Source organism: Marmota monax, unplaced genomic scaffold (assembly GCF_021218885.2).
Source record: "Marmota monax isolate L192 unplaced genomic scaffold, Marmota_monax_Labrador192_F-V1.1 WCK01_AAM20220418_F8-fsc00086, whole genome shotgun sequence".
Classification (NCBI taxonomy): Eukaryota; Metazoa; Chordata; class Mammalia; order Rodentia; family Sciuridae; genus Marmota; species Marmota monax.
The window spans coordinates 2,997,282-3,014,691 of NW_026693086.1; the positions used below are offsets into that span (position 1 = coordinate 2,997,282).

Consider the following 17,410-nt stretch of genomic DNA (forward strand, 5'->3'; position numbering starts at 1 on the left):
GTGGAGAAGGAATTCCTCCTGATCCAAGGCAGGTCGACCCCAGGGTGAGAGAAGGAAGGGTCGGGGATGGGCTGAGTTTACTGGGAGTCCCAGGGGACGAACGAAAGGGAGAGCTCGCCATCCTCTGGCCCCCCGCTGGCTCCCCAGTGCGCGGCACCGGCTACTGGCTCTGGGCTCCAATTCCTTAAAAGTGTTGGGAGAGGGCTGAAGTGCAGCACGGCGTCTCCGACTCCCAAGGGAGGGGACGCACACGCGGTGGGGCGGGGAACACCCAGCGCAGAGTGTCGGGCGGCGGCGGTGGGGGTACGATCCCGGCTCTCCCGGGTGCCCCAGCCTTAGCGCACGCCTCCGCTCCCGCGCCCCCCTTCGCAGGCGCGCGCCAGGCGCACCCCCCTTCCCTCGGCGGCGCCGGGCGCGCGCGCGGCCCCCTCCTCCTCCCCTCCGCGCCTCTCCTCTCTCCCGGCAGAAAGTTAGCAGCGGGGAAGGAACTCGGGGCTGCAACAGCGCGCGGCGGCGGCGGCGGCGGCAGGGACTGAAGCAGGAGCCGCGGCGGAGCAGGGGAAGCGGGGGCGCTGCAGACGGAGCAGGTGCAGCCGGCGGGTCCGCGCGCCCCCCTCGGTCCCCTTGCCAGAGGCTGAGGGGGGGGGTCGTGGGGGGCCACCCGGACTCCGCGGGCAGAGTGGGGAGGGGGGCCATGCGGCCGGGCTTCCCCCCGGCGCAGCGGGACAGCGGCCAGGGCCGGGGGCGCAGCGGCGTCGCTTCATGCAGCCGGGGCGGCTGGGCAGCGGCGGCGGCGGCGGCGGGGGCGGCGGCTGAAACCATGTCCGGGCAGCGCCGGGGGCTGCCGCCGCCGCCGCCGCCGCGAGCCGGGAGCCGCGATGGCCCCGTGGCCCGCACCTCCTCCGCCTCCGCCTCCGCCTCCACCTCTGGCCGCGCCGCCGCCGCCCGGCGCCTCTGCTAAGGGGCCGCCGGCGCGCAAGCTGCTTTTCATGTGCACCTTGTCCCTGTCTGTCACCTACCTGTGCTACAGTCTCCTGGGCGGCTCGGGCTCCCTGCAGTTCCCCTTGGCGCTGCAGGAGCCGCCGGGCGCCGCCGCCGAGCCCCCGCCGAGCCCGCCACCACCCTCTCTGCTGCCTCCCCCCGTGCGCCTCGGCGCCCCCTCGCAGCCGCCCGCGCCGCCGCCGCCGGACAACGCGAGCCGCGGGGAGCCGCCCGAGCCCCCGGAGCAGCCCGTCGCCCCCGGGGCCGACGGCTGGGGGCTGGCGAGCGGCGGCGGAGGCGCCCGGGACGCCTGGCTCCGGACTCCGCTGGCCCCCAGCGAGATGATCACGGCGCAGAGCGCGCTGCTGGAAAGGGAAGCGCAGGAGTCCAGCACCACAGACGAGGAGCTGGCAGGCCGGAGAGCGGCCAACGGGAGCAGCGAGAGGGGCGGCGTCGTCAGCACCCCCGACTACGGGGAGAAGAAGCTGCCCCAGGCGCTGATCATCGGGGTCAAGAAAGGAGGGACCCGCGCGCTGCTAGAGGCCATCCGAGTACACCCGGACGTGCGGGCGGTGGGCGTAGAGCCGCACTTCTTCGACAGGAACTACGAAAAGGGGCTGGAGTGGTACAGGTAGGACCCCTCGGGATGGGAGGGACCCCTGGGGAGACCGGGAGGGGAAGCCGCCGCTTTCCGTGCCCTTCGAGATCCAAGAACAGTCCCGGGAGTCCTCTGTCCCTGCGCTGGGGCTCTGGGAGTCGTGGCGGGGTTGCTCAGGGGGAGCTGCTGGACTCAGAGGGCTGGACTCCAGCTTCAGATCACTTTATTTTAGGGCTAGGGGACGTGTCATCCCCGCCTTGCCTGGGGCTTCCCATCTAAAGGGGCGCTTTCTCCATCTACCCAGCTCCAAGCCTGGGGATCCCCGGTCCTCCTGCCTGCGGGGTGTTTCCTAACCCAGGCTTTTGCAGGGCTCTGGGATTCTGTGTGTGGGGGGACGCTGGAGGAACGAGACAGGATAACTAAATTGACGAAGGGGCTTTGAGATCCCCCGGAATCAATCACAATCGCCCTCAAACGCATCTGCGTGGCTGGAATCCAACTTTAGTATTTTAAGGTCAGAGCAAAAATGCACAGGAAAGCCGGTTAAAAAGATGATGCTGGCGCTTTGGCTTTCTAGTAAAGACAGGGTGTTTCCCACCTCCATAACTTTCTGCCCCCCTCGGCTGAATGAACATGGAGTTGCTTTTGCATCAGGAGCCTAAGTGCCTACATGGCAGTTGGTTCCCTAAGAATGTTTATGCCCTGCACTGATGCCCCTTCGAATCTGCAATTCCTTCAGCCAAAATTGGAGGTTGTGAGATGCTCTTGTGAGATGTTCCTGGCCCTTCTTTCCCACCATTTGCTGGTGGTGTGAGTAAGGCAGTATAGAAAGTTAAGTGCAGGTGAAATAAATTAATAATCCACCAATCTTGCCAGCAATAACATTTGCAACAACACTGTACAAATACTCCAAATGCAATCCTTCCTCCCATCCCCTTTCCCTTTTCCCCCCTGTTTCATGTCTTTCTGGAGAACCCATCTGGATGGCCAGCCCCACGGCAATTGCATTTCAATAAATAATTGCAATTGTCAAAACAGAAACACGGCCTTTGTCAGCTAAAGTGATGTTATCATCTTAACAGAGCCAATAGGTAAAATTGTTTCCTGACAGATCGCCTTCCTGTTGAAGAGATGTGCTTTCTAGGTTTAAATTACAGCCTGGGAAAGTTTTAGAAATAACTTAACTTTAAAAATACATAATCAATGTGTGTATTGTGATTGATTTCTTCCACTTTCAAAAATATGTCTGGTGTTGTAAAAGCTTCAGAGAAGAACACTTAGGCATAAGCATTCTAGCACATTATCCCGAAACAGCAAATGTGTCTGTTAATGTCTTGTCTGTTTCAACAGCGAGAACTAATTGCAATATTTTAGGAGGCTTCAAACAGCCCCTTCCTATCAAAACATAAAACAGCAAATGCTTAATTTAACTGGAAAATCAGTATTTATAACATCACAAGCCATGGCTTTCAGTTTGTGATTATAATTTAAAAGGTGTTGGGATGACTAATGCAACAACAAATAAAGACGGGGTACGACGTCTCGGGAGAGTTTGATTGCCTAATTGTTGGTCCTGGGGATGTTCTGGTTTCTTTCTGTGGGGTGGCTTTCGCCTTGTGAAGGTTACTGTGAGTTTTGATTTCCAGTTCTAATTTTAAAGCTGTGTTTCTTGTGAGAAGTGTCAGATGTCTTTTGAGGGAGGCATAAAGATCAAATCTTTCCAACATGTGTTTGGGTTGCTTTGCGGCAGCTGGAAAGAGAGTATGGGTGTTTCATTCAGATGACTTCAAGTGGACCAGGAGTGCTGGGTGGGGTGCCATGGTGAGGTCTGGGTAATTTTTTGAATCAAAGGAAAGCAGATGCCAGACAGTCCTATGTTCCTTTGGTACATAGACTTGAAGGTACATAAACTATCTCCCTGTCACACCGCAGCTACTGAAGATATTCCAGCACTGTGGTGTGCCAAGCCTCCTGTTCCCTGCCAATGCTTGTGATCTTTGGGGATTAGTGTCACTATTTGGTGGGCCATGCATAGAATGGTTAACCTCACGAGGTGCGGAGAGGGGTGAGATATGCTTGGTCCTCACTTGAGGGGACCATGGGACATCTCTGTGCCTTCCATTGCTCACCCAGCATCTAGCCCATGACAGAGCCCCATCATGCTGGGTGGTCCTGATTGGAAGTGTGGGAGAAGATCCTCTCAAGAACAACTTTCCTGCTAATACTTGTCTATCCGACATAGAGGGAATCATTCGTCACTCAAGCTGGCTGGTGTGCACGCTCCTGGGCTCCTAGAAGCAGAATGTGCTGGTCCCGGCCTTGAACAGGCAGATGACAGTGCTGTCAGGGAATGTGTAAGACTTCTCATTAGTTCCTGGTCTCCTGGCCTCTCCGATCCCTCTTTCCCATGTAGGAGGAGCGGATGGACAAACAACCACACTATATTGTAGAAACGGAAGTGGTAGCATGGATTCAAACCAATAACAAATACCTCATTGTTCCAGTCTTGAGTCTTTGAAAATGATGCCCTTCCATGGCAAAATCCCTTCCCGTACATACCAGGTGAGCTACCTGGACTCTATTTGTCCGATGAGAGATCCAGAGGTTAATTTATGCTTTTGATTTCCCCCGATTTATGTATTGACTTCTGATTATTTTTAATGTGTCTCTGGTAGCCGACTGATCCTGCACGCGGTTCTGGTTTTTTCTTGTTCATAGCAAGAGCCAAGAAGAAACTGGGGCGGCTGTCACTTCTGCCGTCTTGGGGTTTCCTGATACTCCACTAATCAGCCTGAGCCGTTTTATTTCCTTCCCGTCACTCCAGTTATCTCTCAATCCGGGTTTTGCTTTGCTCCTATGCTGTTGATCTAATGTGATGTAAAAACACATTTGAGATTAGAACATGTGCTTTCGGTTCTCAGGGCAACATTGACTAATGGATTAGGTGGTGTGTGGTGAGGCTTCGCAGAAGCCGGCCTCCCTCGGAATATTGACACGGACCAGTGATTAATAAGTTGGGGAAGATTCAATCCACCACTCATCCCTTCCTGTCTTTCCGTGGGATCTGGTACAAGTTGTCTGGGCAGAGATCTTGAACTATTGCAAGGGACGGGACCTGGAGGAAGGTCCCTGGCTGCCACAGCATGACTCACCAAAGTGACAAAGTGACATGACTGGTGTCTTCCCCTGTGGTTTACATGATGAACTGTTCTCCAGGGGACCCCTTGGAAAGAGGTGCCCCATTTACCTTCACTCACTGACTCAGGGCAATCTCTCCAAAGCCACACTCCTGCTGCCCCACCCTGGGGGAGATGGACAGTAACAGCAGCGTTATTTGCACGCGTCACCCAGAGAGAGAATGAAGGACGGAATCGCTCTGGCATTGACAGAAGTGCCAGCCAGTGTGGTGGCTTGCACTTTGTACACGTGTTTTCACATTTAAGTGTCGCAGTAGTGCTGTGAGCTAAATAGCAGCATCTCTGTTTTATGGGCGAGATTTTCCATTATTCCAGGGGAGGGTGAACGACTGTTTCAGGGTCGCAGACTGGCCAACTCCTGGGCGGAGATTTGAACCCACATCTGTCCGTTTCACCATGCTTTGTGTCCCTCTGCGGCTCCGCTACGCAGCAATTACTAGGAAGGTCATGTACGGTTTTCATTCTTCCATTCAACAAATATTGAGTGGATGCTGACCGGGCACCTGGCACTGTCTTTGGTACCGAGGGTCAAGTGGAAAATAAGACAGATCAAGCTCCTGTTCTGGAACTGGTCCCTAGAGTCAGGGAAACAACAAACAACAAGGCAAATGATTCGGAGAAAAAAATTCTGGTTGGGATAAAGGCTACGGAGACCAGCTAGAGTCAGCAGAGGCTCGGAGTGCCTTTGTCTGGTGGGGTAGCTACTGTCCACCTCTGGCCATTGACCACAGGAAATACCCAAATTGAAATAGATTGTAGGTGTAAAATACACAGAGTGCCAAATGGCTCATTAGGGATTTTATGCTGAGTACATGTTGAAATTGCAACATTCTTATTCGCTTAAATATATTGTTAATTCCATCTCTTTACTTTTTAAATGTGGCTACTTGAAATTTTACAAGTAGACTCATGATTCGCATTGTATTTCTATTGGGCAGTGCTTGTGTAGGTAGTGCTTTTTAAATTTTAAGAATATATGAATCACCTGGGGAATCTTGCTAACATGCTGATCCTGATTCTGCCACTCTGAGCAGGGCCTGAGATTTTCTTTGCATTTCAGAAATGCTTCTAGAGGCTGTTGATAGCGGGGCCTCACTTTGAGGTGCAAGGGGCCTAGAGAGTAATTGTCGTGTGAGGGTGTGGGCATATGTGTGTGTGCGTGCATATGTGCTATTTTAACTAGTCTGATTAGGAAAATATCTCACTGTGGAGGTGATGCAGATGAGGTGAAAGAGTAAGACCCTCCCATGTAAAGAGGTTGCAGAGGTTTCCACGTAAAGGAAACAGCAGATGCAAAGGTCCTGGGGTGGAAAAAGCTTTGTGGCCCTGCGGAGTGTTGATTCAATATTGGAAAAACACTGTAGGGGGATGAAATTGGGTTCAGAGCTGGCTATTTGGGTGATCTTGGTTGGATAACTTAGCTTCAGTGGTTTATCGGAGAGTAATTTAGGAACAAATGAAATAATAAAAGTGAATGTATTTCTAGACAAAAGAGTATCCTGGAGCCCAAATCCAAGTAGACCTGACCACGAGGTGTTCCTATTTCTCAGATGATTGTGTTCACTTACATGCCTTACATTTTATTACTGATATGTTGACTTATGATTTGGGAAAAGCTCACCCATGACTGGCTTTGGGCCTCCATCTGCTTAATCTTTCCGACTCAGAGCCGCAGACTCAGACGCCTTCGGGGCCCCTGCAGATCAATCTGAATGAGGCAAGCAGACTAAAGTGGGTAGGAACTGGAGGTCTCCTGTGGTGACGAAGGGGCAGCTGCTGCCCTGTTCCATCTGCCCTGTGCCACCGACGAAGGAAGCATCCGGGTGATCAGATCTTCCACTTGGTAGGAGAGGCTGGAAAGCTGGGTTGGGTGTGCGATCTTCTGACTCTTAGTGTTGGTCACAGATTTCTTCAAAGCTCTATGTGGGCCAATACCACGGGACAAACAAGACCCATCTGTGGGCTGGATGTGGCCAGCTGGCCACCAGTTGGTGACCTCTGGTTTAAACTCATTTCGGAGACTAACTGGCAAGCTCATACCCTCTGCAGTGGCCAGAACTGTGGCTTATTTTGTGCTATTTTGGTTGAGTTTTTTTTTTTTTTTCCTCCTTTTGCAGATTTTTGCAACAGCATGTGGGAAATACCTTCCAGATCTATTACAATAACAACAAAAAGAAATCAACACAAACAGGAACACCAGGCAGAGAAAAAAAAACTGCACACTGTAAATCTGTAAATCTCCCTTTTGTTCCCAATTAGCATTTCCCTGAAGGGAGGAAACTTCTTGATTTTTCACTCATTAATCAGAAGCACCTATAATCGATCTGTATAGAGAACTTGAACTTGTAAGAGAGATTCTGGTCAGGCCGAAGAAGAAGACCTGAAAGGTGCAAACACTAGATTTGGGGCTTTGCTTTGTTCTGTTGGACGTCGGCTTATGTCAATCTCTGCTGCTCAGGGGTGGGCGGGGGAGGCCATATCTCTGCAGGGTCCATTCATTCACTGAAATACTTTGACTCTGACTTCTGTTAGACTCTTCAGAGAGCGGACTTTAGTAGAACAGAAGCAACATGATTGGAGCATGATTTTTGCAGGTCGGAGTCAGAATCCACTGCAGGTGCAATGTGGGACCTCGGATAAGTGAATATTACCAAGCCTCAGTTTCTCCATCTGCAGAATGGGCTCCACAGCACCTGCTCCCAGAGGATTTTGTCAGGATGAGATGACATGGAATTTCACGCACCATATGTAGAGTTTGTGAAAGAGCACATTTCTTCCCCCCCTCTTCTTTCTCTCTCTCTCTTCTCCCATTTTTTTTTCTTTTTTTCTCCCCCCTTCTTTTATCCTGCCTATTAGTATGGAGGGCCCTAAAGAGAAAGCTGTAATGGATTTTTCATTTCAATATAGTCTTTTATTTCAAGATGATATCTGAAGGAGGGATTTTAAGTCCTGAAGCTGCTCTTAAATAGCTCTCCAGAGGATGATCCAAACCGGATTCCAGATTTTAATCTATTGTCACTGGAACGAAAGCAGGAGAAGAGTCTGGCTTCCCCAGGTAACCGCAGCCCGAGTTCTCCACCCAGGAAGCATGGGGGTGTGGTGGAGCCAGGCTCCCTGCGCTGCAGGCTGCCACCGTCCTGAGCCTCCACTGGGAACAGATGCCACTTGCTCCAGACGGACCCAGAGGCACTTAGAACGACTCCGGGGACATGCTTCCTGCCTTCCGTTTCTCTGCAGAACTGAAAGCTTTGAAAGGATGCAGGCTGGCTCAGGAAGACCCTGTCACTTCCCCTGTCCTGAGATTTGGGGGTGGCTGGGCCTGGCACGCGCCTGTCATCCTGAAGTGATTTATTTATTTACTTTTATTTTTGTGATTCACGCCAGGCAATAGAGCCAGTGGAGAGGCGTCGAGACTTGAGGTGAATGAAAGATTGCTCGACGCGTACATTCCAAAGTTTCCGAGGTTTGGGTTTTGCATAACGGATGATCTCTCTGGAGAGGATTGAACCACCGCCCTGGCAATCTGGCAATCCACCATCTCTGGGTTCTGTTGGTTTCTGTGGTTTCACAAGCTACTCTATAACTGTCTTGGGAATTTCAGTGTGAAATCATAATTCACTGAGGGAGGTTTTCAGCTGATCTTGCCATTAATTAAAAGCAGGAGTTTTTTTTTTTTTTTTTTTTAACACTCACTAGTTAGGATTGCCTTCCTTTAAAAAATTATTTTTAACCTTTACTTTAGAAGACACAGAGCGTATTTAGAGGGGAACAAAACAACATGTGAATTGGGCAACAGTTTCTTTGTTTGCAAATAATAGAAATCCAACTTAAGTGATTATAAAAAAAGAGACACTTTGTTGGCTTACATGATTGAGAAGTTTGGGGTAACAGCTTCAAGAAAAGCTGGATCTAGGGGCTCCAATGATGTCACTAGGCCTCCGTCTTTTTTCTTTCTTTGCCAGGTCTGTCTGTACCTTACATCCTTCTCAGATGGGCTGTCTTAACACATTTTAGTCAAAATGTTAAGTAACAACCCTAGAAAAACATATTGTATGTTGATCGATCCTTTTAGAAATTATTTTTAGAGCTTCTGAATAAAATTCCTGGAGATGCCTTCAGTCCAGGTTGGGATGGGTGTCCATTCCTGAAGCAATACCTGTGTAGTACTCTGATTAGTCCTGGATGATGGAGCCATCCTTTGACTTGGGGTAGGGTTGGAAGCAGAGAGGCAGGGTTGGTCCCATTGAAACCACAGGGAATGGTTGCCCCATAGTTTCAAAGATTCCAATACTTCAAAAACAGGCCAGTTAAACTAGATGTCCATTAAACATAAAGATCCACTACTGGACAGAAGTTGGGTCTCTAATCTAGCATTTTAACTGGGAAGAGGTACAAAGGATTCATTTGAGGAGTTCAGTGTACTTGTTATTCAGTTATCCATTCTTGTATTCATTAAACATATATTGTCAACTGTGCTACACGCTGGGTTCAAACACAAGCCATACATGCCCAGTGACTGGAAAGAGCTCATAGAGTGGGGAAACAGGCATGTACGTGATTACCCTATGAAGTAACATAAATCTGGACAAAGTAGGATTTGTCCCCAGAATGGAAGGATAGTTCAATCTCCAGAAATTTAATAACGAATGTGATTCATTGCAAATTTCAATAAGTGAGAACAATCCTGTGATGTATTTTAAGGATACTAAAAATATATTTGATAAGAATAAATAGCCATTCCTACTTTTTGGAGCAGACTACTAATAAAACAGGATTGTACCTAGAGCCAGCACTATCATATGTAGTACAACACTGGAAGTGTTCCCATTCAATCCAGAACAAGATAAAAAGCTGTGTTAACATCAATGTTATTTACATCATTCAGGAATTAATAGATAATTCAGTTAGAAAAAGAAGAAAAAAAAACGGAGGTAGAGTTACCACTATTTGAAGGTAATGGCCACCATTTTTGGAAAACCTGAGACCCAATCTCTCCATGAATTGAATTCATTAAGGTGATTGATAAGGAAATGCCTGGGATTTTGTATTTGCTCACGCCAACCATTTTGAAAATAGAATAGGAGAAAAAATTATTTTTACAGAACCAAAGAAAGAAACAAAATGAGTAGGAAGAAATTTAGCAACAAAATTATAAGGGACGTGGAACTACAAAGTTTTAATACTATCCTTAGAGGAACCAAAGAAGGCAGGAATAAATGGGAAGGCGGAGACCTTCTCCAGGACAGCATTTCTTTCTTTTCTTTCCTTTTCTCTGATCCTCCACTTCCTCATTTTTATTTGCTTACTTCTTTGCTGCCTAAATTGAGGTTCAGGTGTATTTTTGAGAGTGATGGGAAAAATGAATACGACCAAAGTATTATAGTCCACAAGTCGAATTTCCTTACCTTCTTCATCTTATTTGATGAAGGGAAGAATGGTAAGACAATTATAAACAGTGTTCTGATTCCCTGCTGTGGGTGGTGGTGACTGCCTTGGTGCTAACCCTGTCCAAGGTGCTGATTCACAGTTGAACTGGTGTGAATTCCTATAAGCAGAGGCGCGCATGTTGATCCAAAGTAAAACTCAGGTCAGGGACAAATGGCTGTTATTTTAGGATGGACAGGAGTGAAGTCTTGGCTCTGAAGACCAGTCACTGATGTAGATCAGTGGTGGGGGACACATGCTGCACTCCTGTGCACCAAGTTCTGCCAGATTTGTACAGTCTCTGCAAGACCCTTGCAAGGGAGGGATGGTTGCTTTGCAGATGAGGAAACCGAGGCTCTGGAAGGTGAAGTAACTTGCTCAGAGTGTGGTGAGTGCCCTTAGAGCTCTTTCCCACTGGGAGTGTCTTCCACCATCGAGGGAGTAAATAGCACACGTTAGCATTTTCTTGATTTGACCTCTCTGGGTGCAGTTGGACTGGCTACCCACAGGGCAGGCTCACTCAGGGGTCTGGCCCTAACAACACACTGGAACTAGCTCTCATGCTGTTCAGGGAGGATGCCAATCTTATTCCAAGCACCTGTTTCTTCCTTTTGGGATCCTCTGTCTCCTGATCCCCGAACTGCTGGTGTCTCCTTGCCTGTAGATAATGGCTCAAATTTTAGCTCTTCAGAAAGACCCTTCCTGGGAGAATAGAGGAGAGTGACCAGGGAAAGGGAAAATACTGGGGAACAACGTTGGCTACATTATATTGTCATATTGTTTGCATGTGTGAATATGTAACAGCAAGTCCCACCATCAGGTCCAACTATAATACACCAATAAAAAAAAAAACCCTTCCTGCTGACCTAATTTCAAGATCTGAAACTTTCTCTGCTTGTTCATTCTCTTCTGACCAAAGATTGCTCTCCAAAGTCATCCAGTGACTTATCTCCTCCTCACCCGAAGGCAAAAATGCAAGAAAGCAAAGATCTTATCCCTTTTGGCCCTTTCCAGTTCCCAAAACAGTGCCTGGCACACAGTAGGCACTCAATACATGGTGATTTATTAATCACCAATTATGATTGAGTGAGTTAGTGTGTGAAAAGAAGGGCCATCTATATGCAGTGCTCCAGGTTTCTAAGAACAGAGAACATACACGCGTCTTGCAAACTTTAGCTAAGAATTTTCTAAGCTCTTTTGCATATTAATTTTGCAAGATTATTTCAGGTGCAAATAAGAGAAACCCATTCCATCAAACCACCTTAGACGGTGCCCAAGATACACATTACCCCATTGACTCCTCTCCTTCCTAGTATGAAGTAGAGACTCTTATCCCAGGTTTACAGATAGTTAGAGAACAAGACTTCCAGAGGGCAAGTGACATTCCCGAGGTCACACAGCAGGTTGTATCTTTCCCCAGTGACACAGGGTTTTTGGTTTCTGGCCTCTTTTGTAGCAGCTTTAGGAGAAGAACATGAATTGTTCTTGATAGATCATCATGCTCCAAGGTTGTTGGGATTGTGTTTTGTCTAAATGCATTCTCAAAACTACATCGTTGCCGTTTAATAATGAGGCAGTGACATAGAGGCAACACAATGTTTTTATGTGACCTTCTTTAACATGTGTCCACCTTTTCCTCTGCCTATGAGTTAAGATTTCATGGCTAGAGCTTCAGGGATCTCTGGAGCTCAGGAAATATTCGAGTCAAACCCCTGTCATACATACTTTTCTGTCATAGGGCAATTTAACTACTTGGAACCATGTGATATTTGGAAAAAAGAAGCCCAACATTAGCTGAGCACAGCGGCACACACTGTAATCCCAGCAGCTTGAGAGGCTGAGGCAGGGCTATTGCAAGTTCAAAGCCAGCCTTAGCAACTTAGTGAGATCCTGTCTTTAAAAACGAATATAAAAAAGGGATGGGATGTGGTTCAGTAGTTAAGAATCCCTGGTACCAAATCCAAAAATTCTCCTGCAATCAGAAGTAAAGGATTTGAGTCTGAGTTCTGCATCTACCTTGATTTGCAGGCATAGACCAGTATTTAGCCTTTGAGCCTTTGTTGTCTCATCTCTAAAATGGGAATAACCACCTCTCCTCACTCTGCAGTGATTTTGCACAAGGGAATGATGATTCTATGCTGGGAGCTACCTTGTCTCAATCCGTCAGTTGTTATTAATCCATGCACGTTTTCACGAATTCCTCCAGATAATTGGTTTTCTGGGATGCTGCACTCCAGGGAGTACCTGAAATACAGGACGAGCACTCTTATCATAAAGTTAGATTAAGAGGTTTAATTTACAGAAACTATTATATAGCATGGATATCAAATGTTCTTAGGGCAGACTGCATAAAGTTCTAGAGAATTCTTGGACAACTTCAATCTGCATAACTCTTTCTCCCAAATCATAGCCATCAGTGGGTCTTTCTTTTATACTGAAACAATGTAAAAATTAATGGGGCACAGCTTGCTTCCTCGGACTTCCCTGCAGTGGAGGAGCTTTGGAAGTGTCCGGAAGACTCTCTCACCTTTTCTCCATTGGCCCATCTTCTCTTTCTCTTGCATGTCCTGGTGGTATTTCCTTGGTTGGTGCATTAATTTCCCGGCTTCCTGTTGCCCAACTTGCTTTCTAACCCTCTGTGATAGGCAGAAGAATTATCCCTGAAGTGTCTACATCCTCATCCCTGGGACCTGTGAATATGTCGGATTATGTGCTGAAGGGGAATTAGATTGCAGATGGAATTAAAGTTGTTAAATGCTCAACGGTTGACTTTAAAATAAAAGGTTGCCCTAGATTATATGATTGAGCCCAACATAACCACAAAGAATCTTCTAAATGAAACAGGAGGTGGAGAGACAACCAGACGAATGGCAGCCTGAGAAGGACTCCATTGACTTGCTGGATTTGAACATAGAAGAAGAAGGGGCCATGAACCAAGGAATGTGGGGAATTCCTAGAAACTAAAGAAAAGGCAAGGCGATGTATTTCTGCCTTGTGCCCCCAGAAGGAATTCAAGCTTCATTTTTATCTACTGAGACCCATTTTAGGCTTCTAGGATCCACAACTGTATGATGATAACATTTATATGAAGCCACTAAACTTGTAATCTTTTGTTATAGCAGCCACGGGAAACTAATACACTCTAGTAGATGTCTCTAGTAGTCACCATCTTGATTCTTTTATTTATTTATTTTTTCTGTTTTCTGGAAAGTATCACTTCCAGGGCTTCTAGGTGTCTTTCAAAACAGTGGAGCATTGTGTGAACATCTTCTGTTTGCAGATGGAAATGGTCCCAGTGACTCACATAACATAGAAGTTTATTTCTCTCCTACATAATGGAGAGTGGTGTTCAAAGTATGTAGCAATCAATCTTGCTTGGCCACCAGCCACTCGGAGGCACCACACACTGAAAACAGAGGTTAGGTGTATGGTGTGTATGTTTGCATCCCAGCCCTGCAAGCTCAAGCCAGCCAATGCAGACTGAGGGTGCAGCTTTGCTCCATGAGATCATTCCAACCCCAAGTTTCTTGCTCCACTGCCCCCGAGACGGCTTGTTAGAAATGCAGGATCTCAGATTCATCCCAAACTTTCTGCAGCAGAATTTGCATTTTAGGGAGATACACAGGTACTTATTATGCACAAAGCATGAGAAACACTGCCTTAGAGTGGGACTTTTCAACCTTAGCCCTATTGACATTTTGAATGGGCCAGAAAAGTCTCTGTGGTGAGGAACTGCCCTGCATATGGTAGGGTATTTACTGGCCTCTCTGGCCTCTACTTAGTATCTGCTAGTAGCACTTCCCTTCAATTTTTGTAGGAAAAAATGGCTCCGGACATTGCCTCTTGACTCCTGGAGGGCCAGCATTGGTGCTGTTTGAGAACTCTTACCTTGTAGAGTTTTTCTCTTTTGCATAATCAGAGCTGGGAGTCGGCTTCCTCTTCAGTCCAGGGCTGAAGTCCCGGAAGCAGTTTCCTCTTCGGCAAGGGAGGCAGAAGTTAGGCCTAGAACTTCCACTCACACTCTGTGGGTGAGACACAGTTGCTCAGACACTCCTGTCTGCAGAGGGGTCGGGGAAGGTGCTGGGTGGTTCTCCACCTAAGAAGGAGGGAAGACTGGGCTAACACACAAATATGGTCATAGTACATTTCTTTTTATTCTCTTCCATCAAGAAGTGTATCCAGTGGAAGGAGGAAATCAATTGAGCATAAATAAATTGAAATAAATAAGTATTTTTTTTTTCAAATGGAACACAGAACTATTTCAGGAGATCACAGGAAATTTTAGAAGCACATGTAAAATGTATCTGATTTGCCAATACTATATTTTGATATTAAGAGTCTGATGTTTTCTCAACTCCAGTCATGAGTATTGATCTTGTAGTTTTTATTTTCCATGAAGGTATACATATCCACCTACTACTACTACTACTACTACTACTACTAATTATTATTATTATTATTATTATTATTATTATTATTATTATTATTATTTTCTCTTTTGGATTTTTGCCTTCTCTGTAGATTTTTATTGATTATATAAAAGCTCAAAAAAATTCTGTAGATTTGCCTATACTGATGTTTTAATGAAAAATGGTAATTTTAAAAATATTTGTAAAGACTATATAATTACCATGCATGTGTGTGATGAGGTGTATGTGTTTGTATATGTGTTTAAGTGTGCACATATGTGTGTGTATTAACGTGCATGTGTAGATATCCAGATACATCTATATATTAAATTGATAAATCTGTCTACTATTTGGCATCTTCTCCTACCTGGGTACCATCCCATTCCTTGTCCAGGCTACTGTGATAGACTGGAATTCCTCTCTGCTCTCTGCTATTCACATAGCAACCAGAGAGTGATCTTTTATGAAAACCCACGGTAGAGCTCATCACTTTCTTGACTTTAATTTTCTAGAAGTTCTAGAAAATTATTCGAGAAAAGAAAATTCTGAGTCCCATTCATAATCTGTAAGGCCCTATGGGATCTAACTCTTCTCAACCTCTGCAATTACATTCATTTGCCCTCTTCTCTGCTTGAGCTGCACCAGCCTCCTGATTATATCTGAGAAATTAAACGTGGCCCTGCCTCAAGATATTTGCATTTGCTCCTCCCTCTACCTGGGACTTTTTTCTTTCCCAAATAGATAATTGCTTGGCTTCCGTCTTCCCTTCACTTGCGTCTGCTCCACCTTTTCTTGTACTACCTCGTCTCACCTTGTGCGCTGCTAGTGATAGGAGCACCATTCACTGGGAAATATTGGTAAACACTGCGTTGCCATTGATACACGCCTACATTCCATAGTTACTCCAGCCCCACCCCGGTTTATGGTGCATCAATTTCCTGGTTCTTAGTTCCCCCCATTCTGGAGAGAGGGTCTGGTCTTGATCTGATGCCATAAAATGACCTTAATGTTGCCCTGGTCAATTTAGAAGTCTCAGAGTTCTCCGCTATCCCTGCTATTTCAGTACACTGCCACCAGGTGGTGGTCGTGGGACACAGGTTGAGTCCAAAGCCAGACAGTGCCTGAAATCCGGGGGTGGGGTGTGGGTGGGGTGTGGGTCGTGAGTGGTTTCTTAGTCCTTCCAGGAAGCTGGGATTAACTCTGGGTATTCTGTCCCCAAATCGTGAAATGAGCGACATTCTCAAAGATTCACTTTTAGGAAACAGTAAATATCCAAACAGATCCATAGAGCCCTGTTTAAAGCAAACTTAAATACAGTGGGAATCTTGTTTATGTCTACTCCCCTCTGAGCCAATTTCGTTATTTGTGTCAGATACAGAAAGAATATTGTCAGGTAGCATTTTTATTCCATTTTAGTACTAAAGGAACATGGACAAACAATCAGCATATGATACCATAAATATATGTTAAGGTACTTGATACAGAAAACACCCTAACCAGCACACCCCATGACCTTGCCCAGAACCACTCATTTCCTCACCGATCCCACAGCAGTGAGTTGACTTTGCACTTGCTGCTTCTCATTCACTTATGCATCGTGGGATTGCGCTCCTGGGTTTTCTTGGGATGGTACCTACCCCTTTCTAGCTTTTCCCACCTCTCCAGGAGGAGGAACCCCCCATACGTTAGAGCACCTTCCAAGAAAGTTGTTCCCACAGTTCAGCACATAGGTTCAGCTTCAGAGTCTTTTTGGCTAGGATGCTTTAGGTTAAAACACGCAGAAACCCCAGGAAGAATCTCAATCAAGCATGGAAACCAAAAGGGAATTTTAAGGCTCATGTGAGAAGAGTCCCTGGTGGGGGGTTGGGACTTTTTTATTTATTTATTTTTTAAGTTTGACTTCAATAGGGCTTCATGGCACCAGATTTCGGCTTTTGGGTTCTCCTGCTGAGGGTTCGGCTGGCATTCTCAACACTTCTCCCCGGTGGCTGTAATGCCGGGTGCCAGCCTATTTCTCTTTTTCCCCAGGTGCAGTTGGAAGAGGCCGCCATCTTTGTCCCAGAAGTCTTTGCGGCTGAGGCCTCCTGTTAGCTGATTGGTTCTCAGGGGTCGTGCATGTTATCTGATTGGCTCTCAGGGGTCGTGCCCTGCTGTCCGTCAACTCTCCCTGTTGCCGGGATACGGGAGGCTGAGGCACTGCCTATCTGGAGCCTAGGCAGGAGTTAGTTTTTTCTAGATGCACAGAGTTTGGGATATGGTGCATTTTCCGCGAGCAAAACCAGGATATGGTTATCAACGAAAAGAAATGGATGCTGATGCCAAAACAACAGATGTCTATTTCGAAACTTCTGCTTACATGCGATCTTGAAACTGAAAGGCGACCAAGGAGTAAATCAGACCCTCAATTCCACGGCGCTCATGCGGACAGAGAGCCTGGGTCCCCTTCTGGGTCTTTTTTTTTTTTTTTTAACCAATGTGGGCACAAGTAGAACAGCTCCCAAATCTCTCTCTTTCTTCTAGCTCAGCGCTTGAAGATCTTGCATCTCTCCTTTCACCCTGAAAGGAAGAAAGGAAAGAAGAGAGAGAGAGAGGGAAGAAGGCCCAGATCACAGACCTGCCCAGTCTCTGTACCTAAGATGTTAAATCCTGGAAAAAAACAAAATCTAAGTAACTTGCCCCTCAGAAATCACTAATTATTTATTGAGAATATTTTCTATTTCTATCACTTCCTTAGCAACCCTTAGCAGCTGCCTGGGAAAATTGAAAAGGATTGTATATCTTACCAGAGAATTCTTCAAATA

At 46.8% G+C, this 17,410-nt stretch overlaps 1 protein-coding gene across 1 annotated transcript in view; it reads left to right on the forward strand.

Moving 5' to 3' along the window:
* Positions 1-878: 878 nt before the first annotated feature.
* Positions 879-17,410, forward strand: part of Hs3st4 (heparan sulfate-glucosamine 3-sulfotransferase 4) — a 352,890-nt gene continuing 336,358 nt past the window's right edge. Inside the window, exon 1 of the mRNA XM_046454741.2 lies at positions 879-1,612. Coding sequence (XP_046310697.1) covers positions 879-1,612 — 734 coding nt within the window. The remainder of the gene's footprint in view (positions 1,613-17,410) is intronic.